This window comes from Equus asinus, chromosome 2 (genome assembly GCF_041296235.1).
Source record: "Equus asinus isolate D_3611 breed Donkey chromosome 2, EquAss-T2T_v2, whole genome shotgun sequence".
Lineage (NCBI taxonomy): Eukaryota > Metazoa > Chordata > Mammalia > Perissodactyla > Equidae > Equus > Equus asinus.
The window spans coordinates 58,738,959-58,760,569 of NC_091791.1; the positions used below are offsets into that span (position 1 = coordinate 58,738,959).

Genomic DNA, 21,611 nt, shown 5'->3' on the forward strand with positions numbered 1-21,611 from the left:
CTTCTGCAAGACCCTGACTCCTTGGAAGAAGCTGGGGCAGAAAGTCATGGCCAGTGGGAAGGGCAGGGGCCCTTAGAATAAGGTGCCCCTGACCCAGTGCCAGTGGGCCTCCTAGCTGGGCTCTTGGCTTCCAGAGCGAGAGCCATCCCTAGAATGTGGTGATCCTGGGGCGCTCCAGGCAGGGACCTGGGGTGGGGAGAGAGGCAAGGAGGCAGCAGGGGGTGAGGAGGGCTGGAGAGCTCAAAGGCTAATTCTACAGGAGCCTGGGCGTTCAGTCACGCGCTGGCTTCCAGCCCCACCAGGCTGCCTCTGTGTCTCACTCCTCAGGGTCTCTCATACCAGTGGAGAGGCCACACACGCCCAAGGCCTCATGGAGCTGCTTCCCCATCCATAGCTCCTCTCTTGGTTCATTTCAATCCTTTTGACTTGCCCCAGACACAAATGTTCTGGGGGAAAGGAGGCCCCTCCCCACTCCTAGGAAGGAGTGAGCTGGGGCGAGCTCACCCCTCCAATGCCCTCAGAGATGCCCCCCACAAGTGAAGGCAGTGGGTGCCAACCCCAGCCCCACCCGCTCACCTGTCCCCTGGGCAGCTGGCGTCCTCTCAGATGGGGGCCCGGCTGCCCGCCTGGTCACTGCCCCACTGCAGACCAGAGCGAGGCACAGCCGGGGGCTGTGGTGATCATGTCCACTCTTCTCACAGAACCCAGCATCCCTCGAAGCTGCCCATGTGTGTGGATGGGGCAGGGACTGGGGTCCAGAGAGACCATCCTCGTGCATCTATCCTCGAAGGGCCAGCTGCTGCTAAATAACACCCAGCCAAGGGCCGCAGGGAAATGACCACGGCTGGTCAGCGGGTCAAGGACTGGGTGGATGAGTGAGCGAGCGAGTGAACGTGTGAGAAAAGAAAGAAATGTGTAAAATGAGCAACCAGCGACGGAGGGAGGAGCCGCGGGTGGCAGGCAGGGGGCCTTCTGGCATTCATGCTCTTCTCCTTCCAGGGCCACCCCGGACCGAAAGGGGAGATGGTAAGACCCCAGCTTTTCTGCCTTCCTTCAAGGGGTGGGGGGTCGGCCTGGCCCTCGTGGGCCACAGCCAAGCACTGCCCAGCAAAGGGGGCCAACAGGGACGGGGGAAGTGGCTGCCCCCACAGTCACTCGCCAGCTGTGTACAACACATCCCCCCAGGTCCTCACATCACGCAGGGAGGAGAGCGGGCGGGGGGCCTCTCCACCTGAAAAAGGAGGAAAAGGTGGTCCAGAGAGAGTCTACGCTTGGCCAGTGTCACAGGGAGTGAGAGGCTGGTGCTCCTGAACTGCCACTCGCCTGTACCTCAGGGACGGGCTTCCGTTCAGACTCACTCTGGGAGCATGGGGAGGACTCCACGTGCTCCTGCCCCAGCTGGGCCAGAGCAGACGTGGAGAAGCAGGCGGCTGCCCCCACCTTCCTCCCAGTCCCTCCCACCCTCGCAGAGCTTTGTAAAGGGGTTTCCTCTCTACGGTCTCCCCCAGGTCCCTCCTTCCAGAAGGGAAAGGCCTCCCCTACCAGGGGCCGTCCACTCTGGGGAGAGGGCCAGTTCTCAGTGGGACCGATGGGCCGTTAAGAGCAGTGGGCCGCCCGGGGCCGGGATGCATTCCCGCCTCCCAGGTCGGTCACGTCCACGCTGTGCGGGACCTGCTGCGGGCCGACCTGGAGTTTGTGTGGGTGGTGAGCGGCAGGCAGGCTCCGTCTCCTGTCCAGTGGGCTCTGGCTCCTGCCTTGCTCCAAGTGCTGGTGCGAGGACACTGTCCACCCACAACGGGGCACTGCCAGGGACGTGGATAACCTGTGGATGGAGAAGGAGACAGGGGAGTGTCGGCTGGGAGCCTTGGCTTTAGCTTGACTCAGACTAACGTTACGGGGATTTTCTGTGTGGTGGGCACACGGCTAAGTGCTGTACGTATATTAACTCACTTAACCTTCAGCATAACCCTGTGCTCCAGGGCCTATCGGTATCCCCTTTGCCAGCTGTGGAAACCAAAGCTCAGAGAGTCTAAATAACTTGCCTGAAGTCACACAGCTAGGGAGCATCCAAAACAGGATCCAAACCCAGCTGTCGAATTCCGTCCCTCCACATTTTATTGCTGTTCTCCCTCCTTATTCTCCTCTCTCCTTCCCTATGTCCCTGCCTCCTTCCTCCCTTTAACGCACTTTTATTGAGTATCTACCATATGCTGGGCCCTGTGCCAGGGCCAGGGATACAGACAGGAGCAGGAAAGACACTGTCCTCGCCATCCCATAGCTCACAGCCTAGTCGGGGAGACATGCATTTAAATAATCACTCATGTAATTAACAAATGGCCTTTGCAATCAGTGCTATGAAAAGGCGGTCCCGTTACCCTGCGAAACATCCAGAGAACAGCACCTCACCGAGGCTGAGGGTCAGAGAGGCTTTCCTGAGAAAGGGACTTGAACTGGAACCTGAGGGATGAGGATTTAACTAAGAGAAAAGGGGATGGGAAGGAGCATTCTGGACTCTGGAGAACAGCATGTGCGAAAGCCCTGAGGCAGGGAAGTCCTTAAAATAGCTGGAGCACTGGAAGGGCAGAGAGACACTGGAGGCCATGGGTGGAAGATCTAGCATTAGAATCCAGGTCCCCCAGTCAGCTTTCCTCCCCATCACAGCCGCCTCCACTGCAAATGCATTTCTTGTTGCTCCTACCCTGTTCCCAAGCATGCTGTGCACATGCATGAGGCAGTGGAGACCAAGGCAGAATTAATTCCATGCTGCCATTGTTATAGAGAAAGAAGTTTGAATGCCAGGAGTTTGAGTGCTTATCCCCTCAACCCCCTCCCCACTACCTTATTCCCCTTCCTGGTGGCCTGACACTACTGTAATGTAGTCCATCGCAGCCCAGAAGCAGTAATGATGGTCATCAACTGGGCACAGTTCTGTCATCCTCATAACAGCTTATTATCCCCACTCTACAGAAGGGGAGATGGCAGCACAGAGTGACTGCTGTGTTGCTGTGCTGCTCCTAAATAACAGCTGGGACTGAGACCCATGTGGTGGGGTCCACCCCTCCCCCGTGCCTCCTTTCTGCTGCAGGGGCTCTTTGTTCTGAAGGAAGGAACCCTTCCGTGGGGCTCCTCTTCCTGCCGTTCCTCCGCCCCCCCACTTAACCACCCATGAGTCTTCCCTGTCTGTTTGGGGGTCACAGCTAACTTGGGGGGAAAAGGTGGGGCCATCCCACCTCCCGTGAGCCCACATCATCTTGATAGATCCCCTGTCTGCTTCCTAGTCATCCATCTACATCCGACAGGCCACAGAGCCATTAGGCTCCTGTTTGGCTTGGCACGGGGACCCTGAGCTATTAATTCAGCACGCCGTCCGGCGTAATTATCTTGGCCTGCTTATCGTCTGTCCGTCTCCCACTCGCCTCCCTACCCAGATGGTGTCACCTCTGCTGGGCGTCCAAGATGGGGACCTGGGACTCACCCTCACATGCTCAATCTGTGTCCTCACCTGTCAAAAGGGGGTCACCTCAGCCCAACCCCCTAACAGTAGCCCTGAGAACCTGATGTAAGGTGTAGACAGGATCAGGGGTCCTATGAGTGCTGTAAAGGAGAGCTGGGACTCTGATTTCGTATCTTAGCCCACCACTCACACAACTGTCATAAGGGTGGGAGGAGCTCGTTCCCACCGAGTGCTGAGAACAGTGCCTGGCACATAGACACCCGAGAAGTGCCTTAGCTAGCACGTCCCCATGACGTGTCTTAAAGGGGCAGCCACTATTCAGCTAGAGCTAATTGGTGCCCGTGTTGTTGGGCCTTGACATATCCAAGAGAAACTTGAAATCCAGATTTTTGTTGTACTCTCCTTGCTCTTAAGTGATGGCAATTAATTCAAACAAAACTGTGTAGGATCAACAAAATACCTCTGGGGACCATGATTGTCCTGTGGGCCACCATTTGGGACATCTGGACTCCATCCTCCACGCTTCTGCAGCCCCAAACCTTTGTGTCATTTTTCTTGGCCCCTGGCCCTCCCCTCTCTCCTCACACCCTCTCTCTGTCCTGAGAGAGGGTGGCCTGGTCACCTGCAGTCTGGTTCCCTGCCACATGCATCATATTCTGCTGAACTTGATACTAAATACCTGGTCAGCCGCATGGGCTGGGGTGCTACATGGGTTGTCCCAAAGGCTACTTGTCTCCCCCGCCCCCCACGAACCTCCTGGGAATTTAGCAGTTTCGTAGTTGGTCCAGGCAGTCAGGAGCAACAGAAGGCTCTTCTCCCACTCAGATGGGTCTGTCCCTGGAGATCCTGAGTTCTTCAAGTCCCAAAGGGACTGGTCCAGCGGGTGGGTCGTCACAGGCCCTCAGGATGTTGGCTGGAAGGGACTTCAGGGCTCCAGGGGCTGGGGCAATGCCTGTGGCTCTAGCTGAGTCTGGAAGCCCTGCTTCCTGAGGTCCAACCCAGTTCAAAGTGTGGCAGAGTGCGAACAGCTGGATCTTCAAGGTCAGACAAACCTGGGCTCACGTCCCAGTGCCACCACTCACTGAGCCGCAGGGCCTTGTCTCCATCACCTCGTCTGGAGATGGGGCTGACGGGTGTGAGCTCAGCACATACGGAAAGCCTGCCTCAGAGTGGCTCCTCAGAGCCTGAGGCGTGTGTCCTTCCTCTCATCCCTCCAGCCAGCCGGGAGGCCTCCTCCACACTGGCCTCAGCTCCGGCTCCCGAGAGAGCCAGCTGCACGCTGTGTTCTCCTCAGAGAACAAGGGTTTGCTCTGAACTCGCTCCCTTCTCAGCCCTGCAAACTTGACAGACGCCCTGCCAACCCCAAGGCCATTCTGTTCCTCTGAGGGGGCTAGAACATGACTGCAGTCACCAACTTCCTGCTTCCTCTCTGTTGCCAAAGGTTTCTCCAAAGCCCCCAGCGTTGGCGCCAGCCCCATGTCCCCAGAAGTCCGTGTGTCTCAGTGGGTTTCATGCTGAGGCCTCAGAGGGAAGAAGACAGAACGTGCCAGAGTCTCCTGGAGGCTTTTGACCGCTTCCTTCTTGGCTCCGTGAGGAGATGGGCAGGGCTGAGGCCAGGCAGCCCACGGTAGCAGGGTGTCGCCTGACACGTGGAGGCAGCCTCCTTCCTGGTGGGCCCATGAGATGATGGTGGTTGGAGGAATGCATGAAGGATGGCACTCCTCCTTCATCACGGCCGCATGCAGGGGGCAGGCACACCTAGTCACGCCCCCTGAGCCGTGGTACACAGGCCACATCCCCTGGAACGTCTCGGGCACAGGAACACCAGGCCATGGGGGGTGGAGCCCAGCCTTTGGGACTCTGGGCATTCCAAAAAGCACCTGGCAGCCCTGGTTTCTAGCACAGTCCCCACCGAGGCCCACGCCTCTGATTCCGCCTGCCTGCTGTGCACCCACTGACCTGTGTGTGTTTCCTCCCCACAGGGCCTGATGGGTCCCCGAGGACAGCCGGTTGGTACCTCGCCCTAATGTTCCCCAGCATAGGGGCTTCGGGCCACTGTGTCCTTAGCTTCTGTTTCTAACTCTCTCATTTCCATCTCTTTGTAGGGACCTCAAGGACAAAAAGGAGAAAAGGTAAGCCTGATGGAGATTTTCTAGAATTTTCATCTCAGGAAATAGCCTCCCAGCAGATAGAAAGGGGTCCAGAGTGATTATTTCCAAACTTTAGTTTCTATCAGCAGAAGCAGGACTCCCCCATGTCCTGCGGCACGAGAGAGAAGGGAAGCTGCCCTGGGTGGTGTTCTTTTCTTAGGGGAAGGGCCGCCTGGAGCCTGGCCCTTCTTGGTCTGCTTCTTAGCCCCTACTCCTGCCACTCCCATGGTGTTTCTCCACCCACCTCCGTGAGCCTCTAGGATGTGGAGGTGTCCTGGCCCCTTCCCGACCTCCTGGATTCTCTGTCTCCTTGACTGTCTGTTGGAGGCTGTGCTGGGCTTGCGCCCAGGTAGATGATACAGGAATCCGCACCCCCGGCTCAGAGAAGGCATCTCTGAGGGCCCCCATTGCCTACAACCTGCCTCAGTGTCTGCTCTTTCCCTTCGGGGGCTCCTGTTCAAGGTCATTGGGTGGACCCACCCAGAGGGTCAACCTTTCCAGTAGATACCTCCAACCAGGCATAGAGCATAACTCCTGACTGGTGTCATGGCAAGTGGTACGTGGCAGTGGAGTCCTGTCCTAGGCTCCGTGCGGCCATGTCCAGGCAGGCCCTGGGGGTTTCTCCCCTGCTGCCAGCCAGGGACGAGGGAGGGAATTAGTTCTCCTGCCTCAGAGAGCTCAGTCCAGGACCAGAGCTGGCAGGTGATGAGTATGTGTCGTGTGTCCACAAGTCCTGAGGGGATCCCTGGGTGACAGTCCCCACAACAACTGCCTAACACCCTCCCTCCCTTCCCTCCCTTCCCCAGGGTCAGTGTGGAGAGTACCCACACCGGGTAAGTGAACCCCTAAAACGGATCCATCCCTGGGGCACAGCCCCTAGCTCAGCCTCGTCTCCCAGGGGCCCCACCCCCTCCGGAGCTTGGGGGACAGGAGCAAACAGCCCCCTCTGCGCTCAGTAGCCAGAGCAGTGGCCGTGGTGGGGGGTGTTTGGCCGGCCGGGGTGTGCGCCTGGTGCTCAGTAGGTCCACTGGTGCAGAGCCAGCACCAGAGCTCGTGTCCGCCCACCTATGCGTGTCTGTGTCCCCTCCCTGTGCTGGCTGGGCCTTCAGCCTCCAGCATGTGTGTGTCTGGGACTCATGGGCCGAGCTGTGTGTCTCCTTCGCACATCGCCTTCTCTGGAAGGCCGTGAGACTTGTGCAAGTCTGTGTGTCTGACTCCCTACCCAGCGCGTGCATGACTGTGTGCGCCTGTCTGGCTGCCTGCCCTGGCCACACCAGAGGGACTTTTGGGTTAGTCATTGTTTCAGATGACCCAACCTTGAGGGTGGGAGATAACTGGGGACTGACTGTCTCAATTCAAGGGGAAAGTCTCTGCTCTGCCTCTTCAAGAGTAGAGGAAGCCCCCTCCAAGCAGAGTGGGGGGTTTCAGGGCTGGGATGGTCTCCTACCGTGCCCCGCCACCATGTCCCACCCAGCTCCTTCCATTTCCTTGCTCCACCCCAGGATACAGAGCCCAAAGCCTGCGTAGGCCTATTAGGAACCTCCCAACCTGTGAGCAGGTTGCCATTCTTGGGACAGGGAGGGCCCAGGGGTGCACTGCTTCCTCCAGCAGGAGCCCCGGTGGGCAGGGACCAGAAACATGCCCCTCATTTTATGGATCTGCCCTGCCGCTCTCACAGCTGGCCAGTAGGGGAGCATCCCCCTGTCAGGGGCCTCGCTGTGCCCAGACATACGCCCACAGGGTGGGTCCCCTGGCCGCCCACCCCTGCCAGGCAGAGGGATTGAGGGAGCAGAGACAAGCACAAGCCAGGTTCAGAGTCAACCTGGCTCCAGAAGGCCACTGGGAGGGCCTTACTAGCAGGATCCAGGTACTCCGACTCTGACCCCTGGGTTCCTGGGCCAGGGAGAGGCTGTAGGGGCCTAGACCATGAGCGGCTGGGGTGGGTTTGAGGCCAAGGCTGGGCTGGGCCCGGGCAGGGGCGCAGGCCGGCAGGAGCACAAACAGAGCGGGCCTGTCAGTGGCATGTGCTCCAGGGACGCAGGGGCCCTGGTGTTCCGGCCAGCCTGATCCTGATACAATAATAGAAGGTCAGCTGTGTTTATTTGAAACGATGGGCTCACAGGATTGTTATGTCACCCGAAAGAAAGATAGCATCCCCCAGCACGAGAGACAGCACAACCGCAGGCGCTCTGGCGGTGTGTCATCCGTCCTCAGCCGACACATGGGGCTGGTGGAGGAGAAGGCTCTCTGCCCCTCAGCCCAACACAGGAAGAGGGGGAGGGCGGGGATAGAAGGCTCCAGAAGCACCTTGGCCACAGGGTGCAGCGAAGCCTGGCGTTATGACTGCGGCAGCGTAGGGAACAGGTCAGGCAGGGGTGAGAGCGGATTTGGAAACCCAGCTGATGGGCAGGGCAAGCCAGGGGGCACCCTCTGTCTATTTGGAAGTGGGTAGGAAAGCAGGGGCTTCTAGGACAGGTGGTCTGTTGGCTTTCGGAGGGGCTTGTGGGCACGGTGGGGGTGGCAGCCTCCATACCCGCGAGATACCAGGAGATCCAGGCTGTCGCCGCCTCTGTTCCAGCCTGCAGCATCCTCAGGGAGGGAGGAGGGGGAGGAGTGGGAGTGGGTGGGATGGAGGCCCGGGACGGGGAGCAGGGGAGCGGTGTCTGTGGGCTCCAGCACTCACTCTCCCTGTCACCCGTCTGCCACCTCTGCCCCCGCTCCAGGAGCACCTAAGCAGCTCTTTTGCAGCTCTGCGCTCCAACCAGATAATTACCCTGAAGGTTTGTAGGCTCGGAAGGTCTCTGGGCCCCTCTCTGCTGAGAGGCTCCCTGGACGCAGGGCCAACATTGCACAGCCCCAGGCCCCATGGGGGAGGGGTGGGGCTCTTGGGGCAGCAGCTGCCCCTGAAGGCAGCGAGGACCTGGAAGGGTCACGATTGGGCTCCCAGATCCCCAGCTGGGCGCATTCTCGGCCCAGGGGGCCCTGGTTCTTAACGCTCATCCCAGAGGCCTTGCGTCAGTTAAAATACTTTGAAAAACTAGAGATTGATTACATGCCATCTTTGTTTTCACTTGGGTTCTGGCTGCTTCTAAAGCCATGGGGTGCCCAACTTCAATGGGTAGAGCAACTGGAAGCAGCAAGAATTTCCAGAAATGAAAATCACATTAGATGATGTGAGTGCAAGTTGCCTCCCCCCAAAAGAGTGGTTGAACTTGCCGGAGACATCTTTGCCCAGCCTCTTTTTTCCAAGCCCACCAGCCCCGGGGGAGACCTCAGTTGTGTTTAGCTTGTGCCCACACTGGCCACACCCTCTGCCGCTCAGCCCCCAGGAGCCCAGCTTGGCACTGCCCTTGACCATCCTCCCCAGATTCGCTGATATCAGCCTTCCTCGTTCAACCGAAAAAAGAACACAGAGGTTGCCACACACTAGCCTGGCTTCAAGTACCAACCTAGCTGGTCCTGTGGCTCCCTAGCCAGAGCCTCAGAGTTGGCTACCCTCAGCCCAGCAGCCTCTCTCCATGACCAGGGACGGGTGGGGCCCACAGTGCAATGTTGGGCCGCGTGTCAGGCGGCCTCTGCGGCCCAGCATGGCCATGGAGGGCAGGCCTGGCCAAGGAGGGCCACTCTCCCAGTTGGGGGTGCTGCTGGCCAACACCCTGAGGGCCACTCCTCCTTCTGGGGGTAGTGTGCCATCCCAGGGCAGGCTCAGCACTGTGCCTCCCAAGCCGAGAGAGTGCCCCATCCACGCCCTCCCTCCCTGTGCCTCGTGCTCGCTAATCTCTCTTCTCTCTTCCTCTCCTCCCCTCCCTCTTGGCCATCCTGCCTTCCTGGCGACTTTCCTGGCATCCTTCTCAACACCCGCGATCTCCGGCCTTTGCCCTCTGGCCTTCCAACTCACCTTTCTCCTCAGCTGCTGCCTCTCCTCAATTCAGTGCGACTGGCTCCACCCCCAGTCATAAAAAGGCGGACCTTCCAGGTAGACATCTTCCCTCTGCGCAGACTACATGTGACTTCCCCAAGGGCCTTCCCGAGGAGTTCAGCAAGCCTCCGGGCCCTGACAGGCCAGCTGGGGCTGCAGACAGAGCCAGAACCTCACTCTTCTTCGGTTAAATTAAATCAGGCAAAAATAGACCCATGAATGCCATAGATGTGGAAATACACAGCACCCAGGGCCGGGAGATCCACAACTACTACCACACCGTTACCACTCACATCGGCCATCGCCGTGTGCCGGCCATTGTGCCACACATTTTACAGGCCTGATTTCATTTAATTCTCTTAACAGCTTTAGGAATTAGGCATGATCATCCTCATTTCACAGATAAGGAAATCAAGGCTCAGAGAGGTTAAGTAAATTGCTGTTGGCACTCAGGTTCTCTGCCTCTTAACTAGCTGTGTGATTTGGGGCAAGAAACTGAGCCTCTCTGTGTCTCAGCTTTCTCACTTGTGGAAGGAGGGTAATAGCAGTTCTTACTGCATCGGGCTGTTGTGTATACAGAGCACTTGCAATAATTCCTGGCACAGTTTAGGTGCTATAATTAAATTGAGGCTCAGAGAAGTGAATTTGTGCCCAAGGTCGCACAAACAGCAAGAAGCAGAATGGGAACTGGCAGCCAGGTCTTCAGACCCCGCGTCCGGGGCTCTCCAGCTGGACCTACACCGTTTATATTTAGAAATGCAGATTGCTTAGCATCTGATTGCTTGTAACCTGAGTGTGAGGAGTGAGGGAATTCGCAGAGGAAAATGTAGCCGGTAGCCAACAGGTGTAACCATTGTGAGCACTGCTTCCTTCTTCCTGCCTTACTAACCAGGGAGGCCGGGGTAGGACCAGATGACAAAGAACAAAGAACAAGAGACCACAGACTTGGGGTCCAGGCACAGGCAGTGTAGCTTGATTCCAGGCCAGGCAGCCCGTGGCCACCACCCAGGCCCCCAGCCTGCATTCCACTGCACAGGGGTCTCCCCCAGGCCACAGGGATGCTGGAAGCAGCAAGGCTCTGAGATGCTCTCTGAGAACCTGACAGCAGGGCCTGGAGCTCCCGTCTGTCCTGACTCAGGAGTCAGGAGCCCAGGGGCTTGCATGTTTAGGCACCTGATTGAGCGAGGCTGAAATATCACTCCGATTAATAGCTAAAAATACAGAGGGACAAATGAGGCACGTGCTGCCGGAGCCTGCGTGCCCCCTCACACCAGCCAGGTCCTCCAGAGCCCGTGTGCTCCGAGCGCCTACCCCAAGCATAGCTATTCAGGGGGCCCACTGGTGGCCCAGAGCAGCACCAGGCCCACCCCACTGTCACCCACTCCTACCCATGTCAGACCCCGCCAGGAGAGCAGAGTCCTTGCTCTCACAGCAGCCATTCTCCTCAATCCCCAACAGCCACCTCCTGGCCTCAGTTGCAGTCGCTGCTGTTGGCTCAGCCCTCGCTGGGTTCCAGGTGGTGGTGTAAGAATTCTACATGGATTATCTCGTGTAATCCCACGCCAGCCACACGGCAGTGGAGGGGCCGTCATCATCAGCCCACCTTACAGCTGAAGAAATGGAGGGGGCCCAGGCGTGTTCCTGCCTTCCTTTTCAAGAGCAAGGGGTGGGCAAGCCAGAGTTTAACTGTGCTGCCCCGACCTGGCTTCCAAAGTAGAGAGAAGAATAGGGACCCCTATTCTGCCTACTGCAGACTCTGCCTGGATAATAAGGTTGTTATGCTGTCAGTCATCATGGCACATAAAAAGGCTTGTCCATTTCCTACCAATAAACCAATATTGATTTTACAGGCTCTGTAAGATGCTTAAACATCAGGTCTAACATTAGTTGAAAGAGGAAACTGTATGAGCTATGATGGGCTTAGCAGATGGTGTTGGAGGTCATTTCCCAAGTGCAGAAAGTTGGACGGTGAGCAGGTTTCACTGGGGGCTTATTTGGAATGAAGAGCAACAGTCTGGACTTCCGAGTGTGGGTCCTGGCTGCCCCTGAATTCTCCATGTGACCTTGAGGGGGGCCTCAACTTCTCTGAGCCTCAGTTTTCTTCTCTGTAAAAGGGGACTTGTGACCCGTTTCTGCACCTGTCTCCTCCCCCAGGGACACTCTGGGCCCTCAAGCTGCTTCTCAGAGGGTGTAGCAGGAGGAAGTCCAGGCCCCAGGTGACACTGCTGGGTGCCATCTGCCCTGGGATGTCCCAGCTAAGAGATGGTTCCAGCAGGTGCTGCTAAAATTCTACAGTCCTCATTGTGAGGTTGTGTCCTCCTATTTGTCGTCATCACTTCCTCTGTAGAGTCTGCAGCAAGCCTCCTCGGCTCCTTTTCCAGCTGAGGAAGCCAGAGTGTCACAGAGGCCTGCTGAGATCACACTGAGAGCAGTGGGCTGGCCTGGAGTTCCGGCTACCCGTGTCGCCCTGAGTCCCACCCTGGAGCTCACACACCTGCCAGGCTGTGCTGCTGTAGTCTGTCTGCAGGGACAGGCCCCTTCTCACAAGAGCGGAGCCTAGATGGTTTCTGGAGTGGTCACTTAGAAAATAACACAATGGCACAAGTCTAGACCCAGGATGCCTCCAGCCCCCAGCCCCAAGATCTGGGTCCTGTGGGCCAGGCTCTCTCCTGCTCCTGAGGGGACACAATACCACCCCTGCCTCCCTGAGCCCTTGGTCCATGTGGAGCACAGGCATGGTGGGTGGGTGACAAAGGCTGGGCTCAGAGCAGCCAGCTCAGGAATGGGGTCAGGGAAAAGAGTAATAGTAGCACCACATGCAGGCACAAAGCACTTTACAGTGTCAGAGCTCAAGTGAGCTAAGGTTTGCAAACTCAACTGTCCTCTGAGGCCGGGCATGTTCACATAGGTGACAGAAGCAGGTGCACATGGAAAGAATAGGGAGGATGGGACTGAGGCAACTGGAGAACTCATGCCCCGCCTGAAGGGGCGCTGCTCCCCTCGCCCAGCCAATGGTTGCTTCTAGGCACGTGGGCCTAGCTTGCCAGGGCTCTCAGTTACTCATCAGAAGCCACTAATCCAAATTTTTTGCGTAAAATTTCTTGCCCAATTGTTTAGTGAGCCAAACAAAATTCTGTGGCTCTGACCTAAGGATCTCCTTTGACCCTCTGGGCTGGAATCAGAGAGGGCCAAAGCTGTGAGAGGAACAAGGCATTGCTTGCTGTTCCCAATGGATGGCTGAGAGGCCGGGGTGCAGAGATGATGGGACTCGCCACACAGGGGGGCGCTGAGGCAGGCCCAGGTTGCACACCACCTGGGCTGGACTCCAGCCATCCAGCCAGGCGGGGAGCAGGCCTTTGGTCTGGCTGGGGGGTCATCCCGCTCGTTCCTCTGCCTCTGCCCCTCACAGCAGAGCTCTTGCCCTCGGGACCAGCTGCTTGTGCAGCAAGTCCTCCTCGAAGCCCCTCCTCTTGGGGGCCTAATGTCTTGGCCATCTCCTCGCTGTCACCAGTCCCTGCATGTAGTCACCACCACAGCATCATCAGCGTCACGCCACCACCGCCTCGCCACCAGAGCCCATGGCGGGCCTTCACTGGGTGCATGGCACTGGGGCGGGAACCGCTCTACAGCTGGGGGTCTCTCTCTAACATGTGTTTCCATGAACCTCAGGGTGAGCAGGGCCAGGCCGGCATCCAAGGCCCACCAGGGCCACCAGGGCCCCCTGGACCGAGTGGACCTCTGGGGCACCCAGGACTGCCAGGGCCCATGGGGCCACCAGTAAGTACCCCTTCCTCTCTACATTGCTACCTCTTCTTCAAGATTTGTCCCAGAAATTCCTCTGGAAGCAACCAAACCTTTCATGACTTCAGGAACCTGGGTCCCAACCAAGTGGCAGAAACACCTTGGCAAGGCCATTAGACATGGGTGGCCCTGCAAGGAGCTGCCCCTCCCTGTCACACTCACCTGCTGCACTCTGGTTCTGAAAGCACACCTCCTGGGGCCGTGTCCCCAGCGCCAGTCATTGCCTTCCAGGGAGGGAGTCACTACCAGGCTACTCCTATCCCACCCTCAGCAGAGAGGAGCTTGGAAAGAAAGTTTCCAGGGCCGCCTTTGGTGCTTGTCCCCTGACCCCTGGGTATAGGAAAACCTGAGTTTGGGGCAGTGGGCTCTGAAGGAGGTAGCAAGAGGGTGTCAGACCACCTGGCACCCCTAACAAAAACGCCATTGCTGGAGTAGGTGGGTTTCACACTCCTGGGCCACCTTCCAGCCAAGCTGGGTTCCTGGTTGGCCGGGGGGTCCTGCTTCGAGCCTGAGGATTGGACCTCTGCTAGGAGGGGCCTAGGGAGGCCAACAGGCTCCTCCCTCCAAGTGAGACCACACTCGGGCAACAGGTCAGGCCCAGGCTCCACCAAGTCACCCGTTTCCAAGCTCTGGCCAAGACCTGACTCTCTCAGTCCAATTTAGTGCAAGGAAGCACCAGGGCAGGACAGCTCAGCGGACAGCTGGGCTTTGGAGGAAAGGCTTCTCCACCCGGAGCTGACTAGCAGCATATGCTACCGGAGGCCCGGGGTTAGGGACAAAGTCTGTGTAATAATGGTTTTTCCCACATGGATAAAAGCAAAAGAACTGATTTCTTTCTTATGACAAAAACATTGGACATTCACTGTGAAAAATTTGGGACATAAACAAAGAAAAAGTTTTAAGTTGTCTATTTTCCCATATCCGGAGTTCACTGTCATTACCATTTTGGAGAGTTCTTCCATTTTCTCCTTAAACATACCTGCACAGGGACATTCTCCAGGTTGGTAATGTCCTGAAAACATACCAGTTTGTATCCTGTTACGTTTTTCACGTAACATCATCACCCACGCCCTTCCTACGTCAGGCGTGTCCTGGGATGTGGCTTTTAGGGCTGCTCAGCCTATTTACAGGGTAGTTAATGAGTTCCCGTCTGTGATGTACATCCTTGCACATCAATGTTTATGCACATTTCTGGTTCTTCCACTGCAATAGATTCCCAAAGGTGGAATTGCTAGGTCAGGCATGTCCCTGCCAAATAGCCCTTGATGAGGACGGCCACATTCCAGGTCAATCGGCTTCTCATCTGGGCTCCTCAGCTGCTCCAGCTACCAATGCTGAGGCTCAGTATAGGGTCCCTCTAGGCTGGGCGACAGCTCCGGCCGATCAGGACGCCCAGCTTGGCCAGAAGGTGGCACAGCAGTGTGAAAACCTAACTTGCCAGCTCTCCTGCCCAGCTTGACCCCCTCGGCAGATTTTAAATATTTCTGTGGTTTTTTGCCCCAGGATCTGAGGGAAGAAGATTAGTCTTACTTCCGTGGTTTCTAGATGGGGAAAATGGAAAACCTGAAAGGAAGTTAAATTTAGGGAATTAAACCAAACCAAGCCAAGAAAACCAAAAAAGTGCTCAAAATCCACTTCTTTGCTCACCACTCTTCCCCAAACACACTGGGCTCCCACTCACTGAACCCATGCCAGGTGGTTTTCTTTGTTAGGCTGTTTATAAAGAAAAAAACCCAGGGGGTGTGGTTTTAAACCAATGGAAACAGACTCGGGCATCATGGTTTTCACCAGCCTGTGTTTGCCCGAGACCGTGGTGGAGCCAGCCTTGCCTCTCCTTTCTCGGGCTCCCGCAGGCGCTGGGCCCACGCCACCTCCCTGCGGCTGGCTGCGTGGTCACAGTGCCCCAAGAGGAAGGAGACAGAAGGCTCCCCTGCAGGCTGGCAGGCTTCTGCTGGGCAAAGTTGGCTTTCTAAGGAGGAGTCCCATTTAAGAGGTGGGTGGGTGGGGATCTGGACCAAACCACATTGTCAATTTAACATGATGCCACTGACCTGTTTTCCAGTGGGTGAGCACAACGGAGATGCCCATGGTGCCCACATGGCTCCAAAGAGGGACATGACCCTGTTGTCCCCACATACCCTCAGCAGGTTCCACATACCCTTCCAGGGTCCTTTAGATCTGTTCTCTAGCACATCCAGAACCCGTTACAGTTATTCGGGGGCTACTCTGCTCCTCTAGCCTCCACTGTAAACAGGACTAGCCCCAACCATTTGCCAGTGGGATCCATCTCCACTCACCTTTTCCTTGCTTCCACAGGGCTTACCTGGGCCTCCTGGACCGAAGGTGAGGGCTCTCCTGGGTGATGCACTGAGTGGGTGGGAGAGTTCCCTGCAGGAGAGAGGGAGGAGAGGCAGCACTGAGGGTTACTGAGTAAGGAGCTGAGATGGATCTCAGCTGAGAGGAGGCTCATGTGTGGCTCAATTCCAAACACCCTCCTCATGGGAATTGATGGGGCCCACAAGGACTGCACTTTTGTGTGCTCAGGCCAAGAAAATGGTATGGCTGGTATGGAAGGTGCAGTCCCATCCTCCAAGGAGTTTATATTCTAGTTGCAACTCAAGATTGATGCCCAAGACACTGTCACAACATCCTAATGAAATAGTGTTTCATAAGGGGTCAGAACTAGAAGGGACCTTCGGGGTCATCGGTCTCTTGCAAAACCTTATCTAGAAGCCACAATGTCAAACAGACTCTCCCTTTGAAGCTGGGGGCCCTGGGGCTATGGGGATGAGAAGTTGCAAAGCCCAACCATTCACAGTGTGGAAGCTGGGAGCCCTGGGGAAAAGAGACTTGTCCAGGTTTGACAGAGAGTCAGTGGTGGAACCAGAACTGAAACTCGGGTCTCCTGAGTCCCTGCCTAGTTGATGCTTCCCACCATCCCTCTGCCTCAGCCAGGCAGGGACTTGTTCCGAAGAGTAGAGCAGGCTCTGTTGTTCCAGGGATGGCTGGAGGCGGAGGTCAGAGGATGTGGGGTCATTAGGAGGAAGAGGGTGGTGATGTGAGAGGAAGAGCATGAGCCAGAGTTTGGCACTGGGAACCCCTCTGACGGTCTCTTTGTTCCCGCAGGGAGACCCGGGGATCCAGGGCTACCACGGCCGGAAGGTAAGAAGGAGGGGGAGAGGAAACCCAAGTCAGGCTTCACCATGCTGCACAGTGTCCAGACTTGGTTGTGCACATGCACTTTTGCCCACACTCTCACACAGCGTGTGCCTCACAATGCTTGTGAGGTTGGCTGGACAGGGGTTCATGTCTCCATGTGGGGGAAAAGGAGACTCAGAGCGGGCAGGGCCTTGAGCAAGTCAGTGGCCCAGCTGGACCTCAGACCCAGGAGGGGTCTCCCTCACCGACCTGAGCAGCTGTGTCTGTACAGAGGAGGGCTGGGTTCTCACTGGCCCCCTGAGCACCTGGTAAGTGGGAGCTGGGCAGAGCTCCGTGCTGAGCATGGTGGGCTAGGGCCCCAGCCTTGCTGTCCGGCAGCTCACAGGCCAGAGAGACGGGATTCCTGCACAGATAACCCTGGCGAAGGCCAGCTGTGCTAACTGCCACCATTCCATAGCTGTGTGAATACAGGGGGTGGAGAGATTAATTCCAGGTTGGGAGGAGTTTGGGAAGTCTTCTGGGAGAAGACAGCCTGTGAGCTCGGTCCTGGTGAATGAGGAGGAATACCCGTTATCTATTGCCATGTAACAAACCATCACAAACTTACCGGCTTAAAATGATGATTTATTTCTCATGATTCTGCGGATTGGCTAGCTGGGAGTTCTGCTGGTCTCCCCTGGGCTTACTCATGCAGTCCCGTTGGACAGTGGCTGGAAAGGCCGGAGGGGCCAAGACAGCTGCATCCACATGTCTGGTGATTGGCACTGGTTGTGGGCTGGGTGCCTCTGTTCCTCCCATGTGGCCTCTCAGCCCCCAGCAGGCTTACCAGGTTTCCTTACAGTGTGGTTGGCCCAAGGTGGTGTTCAAAGTGGGCAAGTCCACTGCACAGGTGGCTTTCCAAAGCATTCCCCTGCGTCACATTTTCTGAGGTCCTGTTGGTCAAAGCAAGTCAAATGGCCAAGCCTTGTGAGTGAGTGGGGTCGGGGGACCCAGCTTCCACCTATTCTTGTGGAAAGACTAGCAAAGCATTTGTGGTCATTTTTGATCCACCGCTGTGGGCCTTCAACGAGCACATTTCAAGGGAAATGGCATTTTAGACAGGGAACCAATTTGAGCCAAGGCCCAGAGGTGGTCATTACAATAATTATCATAATATAAAAATAATTTTGATAAAAGTCACCACTTCCTGAATGCGTACTGTGTGCCAGCCCGTCCTTTAATGCGACCTGCACGATTTGTAATCCTAAGACCACCCTATGAGGCTGGCACTATTCTTCTCCTACTTAACAAATGAGGAAACTGAGGCACGCACAAAGTCTCCTGGCTCCCAAGTGGCAGAGCAGGAATTCACGTCGAGGTCTGCGTCCTCCCCATGGTACCACCTGCTGCAAGGGGCCCATCCTGCCCTCCAGACCCCAGCTGGGGAAGCATCCGGAAGCTTCCAGGAAAAGACAAGAGGCAGGAGGGAAGAGGAGGACACAGGGGCGGGGGTGGTGGGTGGGCGTTGGAACGGGAAGAACCCCTTAGAGATGCACATCCCGCATGCTGGGTAACCAGGCGGCTGCCATCATCGCACTGTTTTATGGGTGCTCAGCAGGTGAAACGGAGAGACCCGAGAGACCTTTAATTAGTTCTGCATAAACTGAGAAGTTTGTATTGTGTCAGGAAGTGGAAATTATAGCCCCCGCGGTTGCCTCCATCCACTTATGCAGACTCAGAAAATTTACTGCCTCCTGGAGCAGCACAGGGTAGGGTTTCCCATTAGCAGCTGGACCAGCTCTTTCAAGCTGTGAAGAAACTGTGGGGCCAGCAGGGGTTTCCGTGGGGCCACGAGGATGCCCGCGGCTGCATCCATGCCATGGTGGGCGTCTGCATTCTCCTACCAGCCTAAAGTCTGGTTCTTCCAGACAGGAGCTTGGGGGTCTGTTGTCCTGAGGGTGGAGAGGCATCAGCTTAGGGCTGGGGTTTCATGATGATAGAGGACCTGGTCCCATGAGTGTAGCAATCCTGCACTCAGGTTGTGGGAAGAATCATTCAACCCAGGCTGCATTGACTTTGCAGAGAACACCAGCATGGTCCTGCTGACAGAGGGGCAGCTCCTGATGCTGAGGAAGCCTGCTCTGGGAAGAGGAGGCTCTAGCATGGAAGGGGGAACGTACTTCTTTCGCATGACTAGGGGTAGAGCAAGTGCTGATGGGTAACTTGGGAGGGAGGGAGCTCCCCATCACCAGAGGTGTCCAAGTAGAGGCTGGATAACTAGAGATCTGGGATGTCTTAAGAGAAGCTTTCATATCAAATGAGAGACTGGATTAAAAGCCTTTCCAGCTCAGGTAAGCTAGAGCTTCCTGGGCACAGAGTTGGCTCCACAGCCTCTGGAGAGGAACAGACCCCTGGCTTTGTGGGGAGTCTGCTCCCTGAGTCTTTGTCTGGGTCTTTCTTCATCCCCATCCGGGGCTTGTTGGAATCATCGCCAGTCTTAGATCTCATGAGGAACCCAGAAGACCCTTGTCCTTTGTGCTCGACTCCTGCTCCCCACCCTTTCTTTCTCTCCGGACCACTCCCTCCCCCTTCCCAATGGCCTCTTCCCAGGGAATCTGGAGGGGCTGTGAGGCTGCTGGCTCCCCCTCACTGCCTCTCTGGGTCTCTGGAAGGCTCCTGCTGCCTCCCGTTCTCCCTGCCTGTCTTGAGTCTTTTCAGTCCTGGAGCTACCAGCCCCCAAAACCCCCCCGGGCCGCAGGTGGTCTCAGCACCCTTGTGTCTGTGCTGGCCCTTAGTCTGCTGGACCCTTGTCCTGCCATCACCTCAGCCAAAGCCTCGTAGTCCAACAGAGGCCAGGGGGCGGGCACTGGGGGCTGACGACCAGTGGTAGAAGGTCCACCCCCAAGGAGTTAGGGTCATTCCTCAAGGTCAAGTGACTCTCAGGAGGCTGCCAGTACCCGTCCCCCTGACCCAGCCCATTGAGGCAGTGAGCACCTGGACCCCAGTGATCACCATGCCCAGGCAGAAGTTTGCTTCCCGTCAGAACTCTGAGATGAAGAGGCTGGTGCTCAAGGACAAGTGCAGAAATACTTCACATGTCTGGTTTAGCCAAAGTTCATTCACTCCCCATCTCACTGGGTCCTTCCCAGGCCCAGTACTTAGAGCTCATTATCCCCACTATACAGATGAGAAGCTCAGAGAGGTTAATACCCAGCCCAAGGTTGCACAGCTAGTGAACAATCATGCTGGAATTGGAGGCTTGGTGCCATGAGTCCAAGCCTAGAGGCTGGTGTTCTCGCCCTGGCGCAGAAGTGAACGTCTGCTGTGGGCATCTCACCCCAGCTGAGCTAACTGTGTACAGACCACTCTCCCCTGTGGTCTCTCTGGGATGTGGAGTGTTATCCCTCCAGCTCCCTTCTCTTGTCCATCGGTTCTTTTTCTCTCTCCCCTCTCTCTGCTCTCTGCTCGGAATGAGTAACTAACGTGAAGGGTGGCTTGACTACAGATGCTGGGGAAATGAGTTTGCTCCCAGCCCACCACCCCAGGGAGGAGCGGGCACCAGCGGGGGCAGAACACAGAGCTGGGACAGGGCCATAGGACTGCCCCTTGTGTTCAGGGAGTGAGGGCACCTGAGGGGTGACCGATGACGCTCCCCGTCGGCTTCAATTGCTCTGTCCAGCAACCTGACATGCAGGCAGGGGGCCTGTCTTTCAGCGGGGTTGGAGTTTTACCCTCAGCAAGGACGCTTCTCTGCCACTGAAGTTTGCTAAGGGTTAGTTCCTTCCACCACCACCAGTACCCGCCCTGCCCTCCCCCCAGCAGCCAGACCCGGCCTGGCCTCCTCTCAAAGGCCAGTGAGGCCAGCAGAGCAGGCTGCTCCATCAGCTCCTTGGGATCAAAGCCCAGCATGGCCAGTGGGCCCTGTGCCGCCCCCAGCCCCCCGGGGGCCAACTCTGCTGCCTAGACACTGCAACTATTGTTGTGTACCCATGTGGTACCTATTTGATCCAAATTTATGATACCGATCTACTTTAAATATGTTGCAAGAGGCAAAGTGTGTTTAAAACATTACAACCTTGGCTCTCTTTCAAGAGGATTGACGAGTATTGTCAGACTGTGTGGATCACAGAACCTGGTGAGAGCTTATCTTTGAGCGCGTCGGGGCTGGTCCGTCTGTCTCTGCAGTGGGGGTGCATTTGACACGTGCGGCGGCCGGGGCATCAGGCCTCCGGTTTGCCTGAAGGACACGTGCCCCTCCTGCAGGAGCTGGACCGTGTGCTTCCAGACCAGAGGAGGGGGAGGTGGGAGCCTCGTGCGGGAGCAGTTTCGCACTGCCCTCACTCCTCCGGCGGGGCTGAGGGGCTCCCCAGCAACAGGGACTCCCAGGGGGAGGAGATCCCCTGGGCCCTATGACCGACGGCTAGGGCCCTGGGGTGAGGGCGTGAGGAGCGGAAACTCCCCGGGCCCATCTCGGCCTTTCTTGTCTGGCCATGCCGGGCCTCCTCAGTTCTCCTTAATCCCCTACAAAAGGGCGCAACCATTCTGCTCCGCTGGTCAGAGCCACATGGTGGACACGCTTCTGTAGAATGACAGCCACTATCGTTACATCTACCCTACGGTGTCGGAGCACTTTGCCCACATCATCCTGCAGGATTCTTGTAAAGGTTTTATTCTTATCCCCAGTTTACAGATGAGCAGACTGAGGTTCACAGAGGTGACTCCCTGAAGGTCCACAGCTAGGAAGTAGTGACGCCAGGTCTGTCTGACCCCAAAGCCTTGCTCTGAGCAACTGTACTACCTGGGTCTTATGAGCCCTGGGCGACCCCGTGACATGCCTTCCCCCGTTCTCCTCCACTAGCAGGAAAGGAGGGGAGAGTTGAGCTGTTTTCCTCCTGTGAGAAGAAGGTTGTGGCTGGATCCAGGCCTTTCCCTGACCTCCCAGGCTCTCTGTGAGCAGAAGTGGGGTACTTGGTGTGTTTTAGTCAAAGACCCAAGGAAGAAGGGTGCTTTGCGTGTTGGCACTGATTCCAGCTGAACGATTCTCCCAGGGAGTGGGGATGGTCCCAGGACTGCAGTAAAACCAGGAGAAGGCAGCTTGCCTCCGCCTCCACCACAGCTGTTCCCAACCTTCCTGCAGCCCGACCTGAGC

The 21,611-nt window shown here is 56.8% G+C and overlaps 1 protein-coding gene across 1 annotated transcript in view; it reads left to right on the forward strand.

Moving 5' to 3' along the window:
- The window catches only part of LOC106845021 (collagen alpha-1(XIII) chain), an 87,875-nt gene that overhangs the window by 22,328 nt on the left and 43,936 nt on the right, over nucleotides 1–21,611 (forward strand). The window contains exons 8-15 of the mRNA XM_070489286.1: nucleotides 1,000–1,026; nucleotides 5,437–5,463; nucleotides 5,560–5,586; nucleotides 6,411–6,437; nucleotides 9,515–9,580; nucleotides 13,193–13,300; nucleotides 15,641–15,667; nucleotides 16,451–16,486. Of these exons, the coding sequence (XP_070345387.1) occupies nucleotides 1,000–1,026; nucleotides 5,437–5,463; nucleotides 5,560–5,586; nucleotides 6,411–6,437; nucleotides 9,515–9,580; nucleotides 13,193–13,300; nucleotides 15,641–15,667; nucleotides 16,451–16,486 (345 nt within the window). The remainder of the gene's footprint in view (nucleotides 1–999; nucleotides 1,027–5,436; nucleotides 5,464–5,559; nucleotides 5,587–6,410; nucleotides 6,438–9,514; nucleotides 9,581–13,192; nucleotides 13,301–15,640; nucleotides 15,668–16,450; nucleotides 16,487–21,611) is intronic.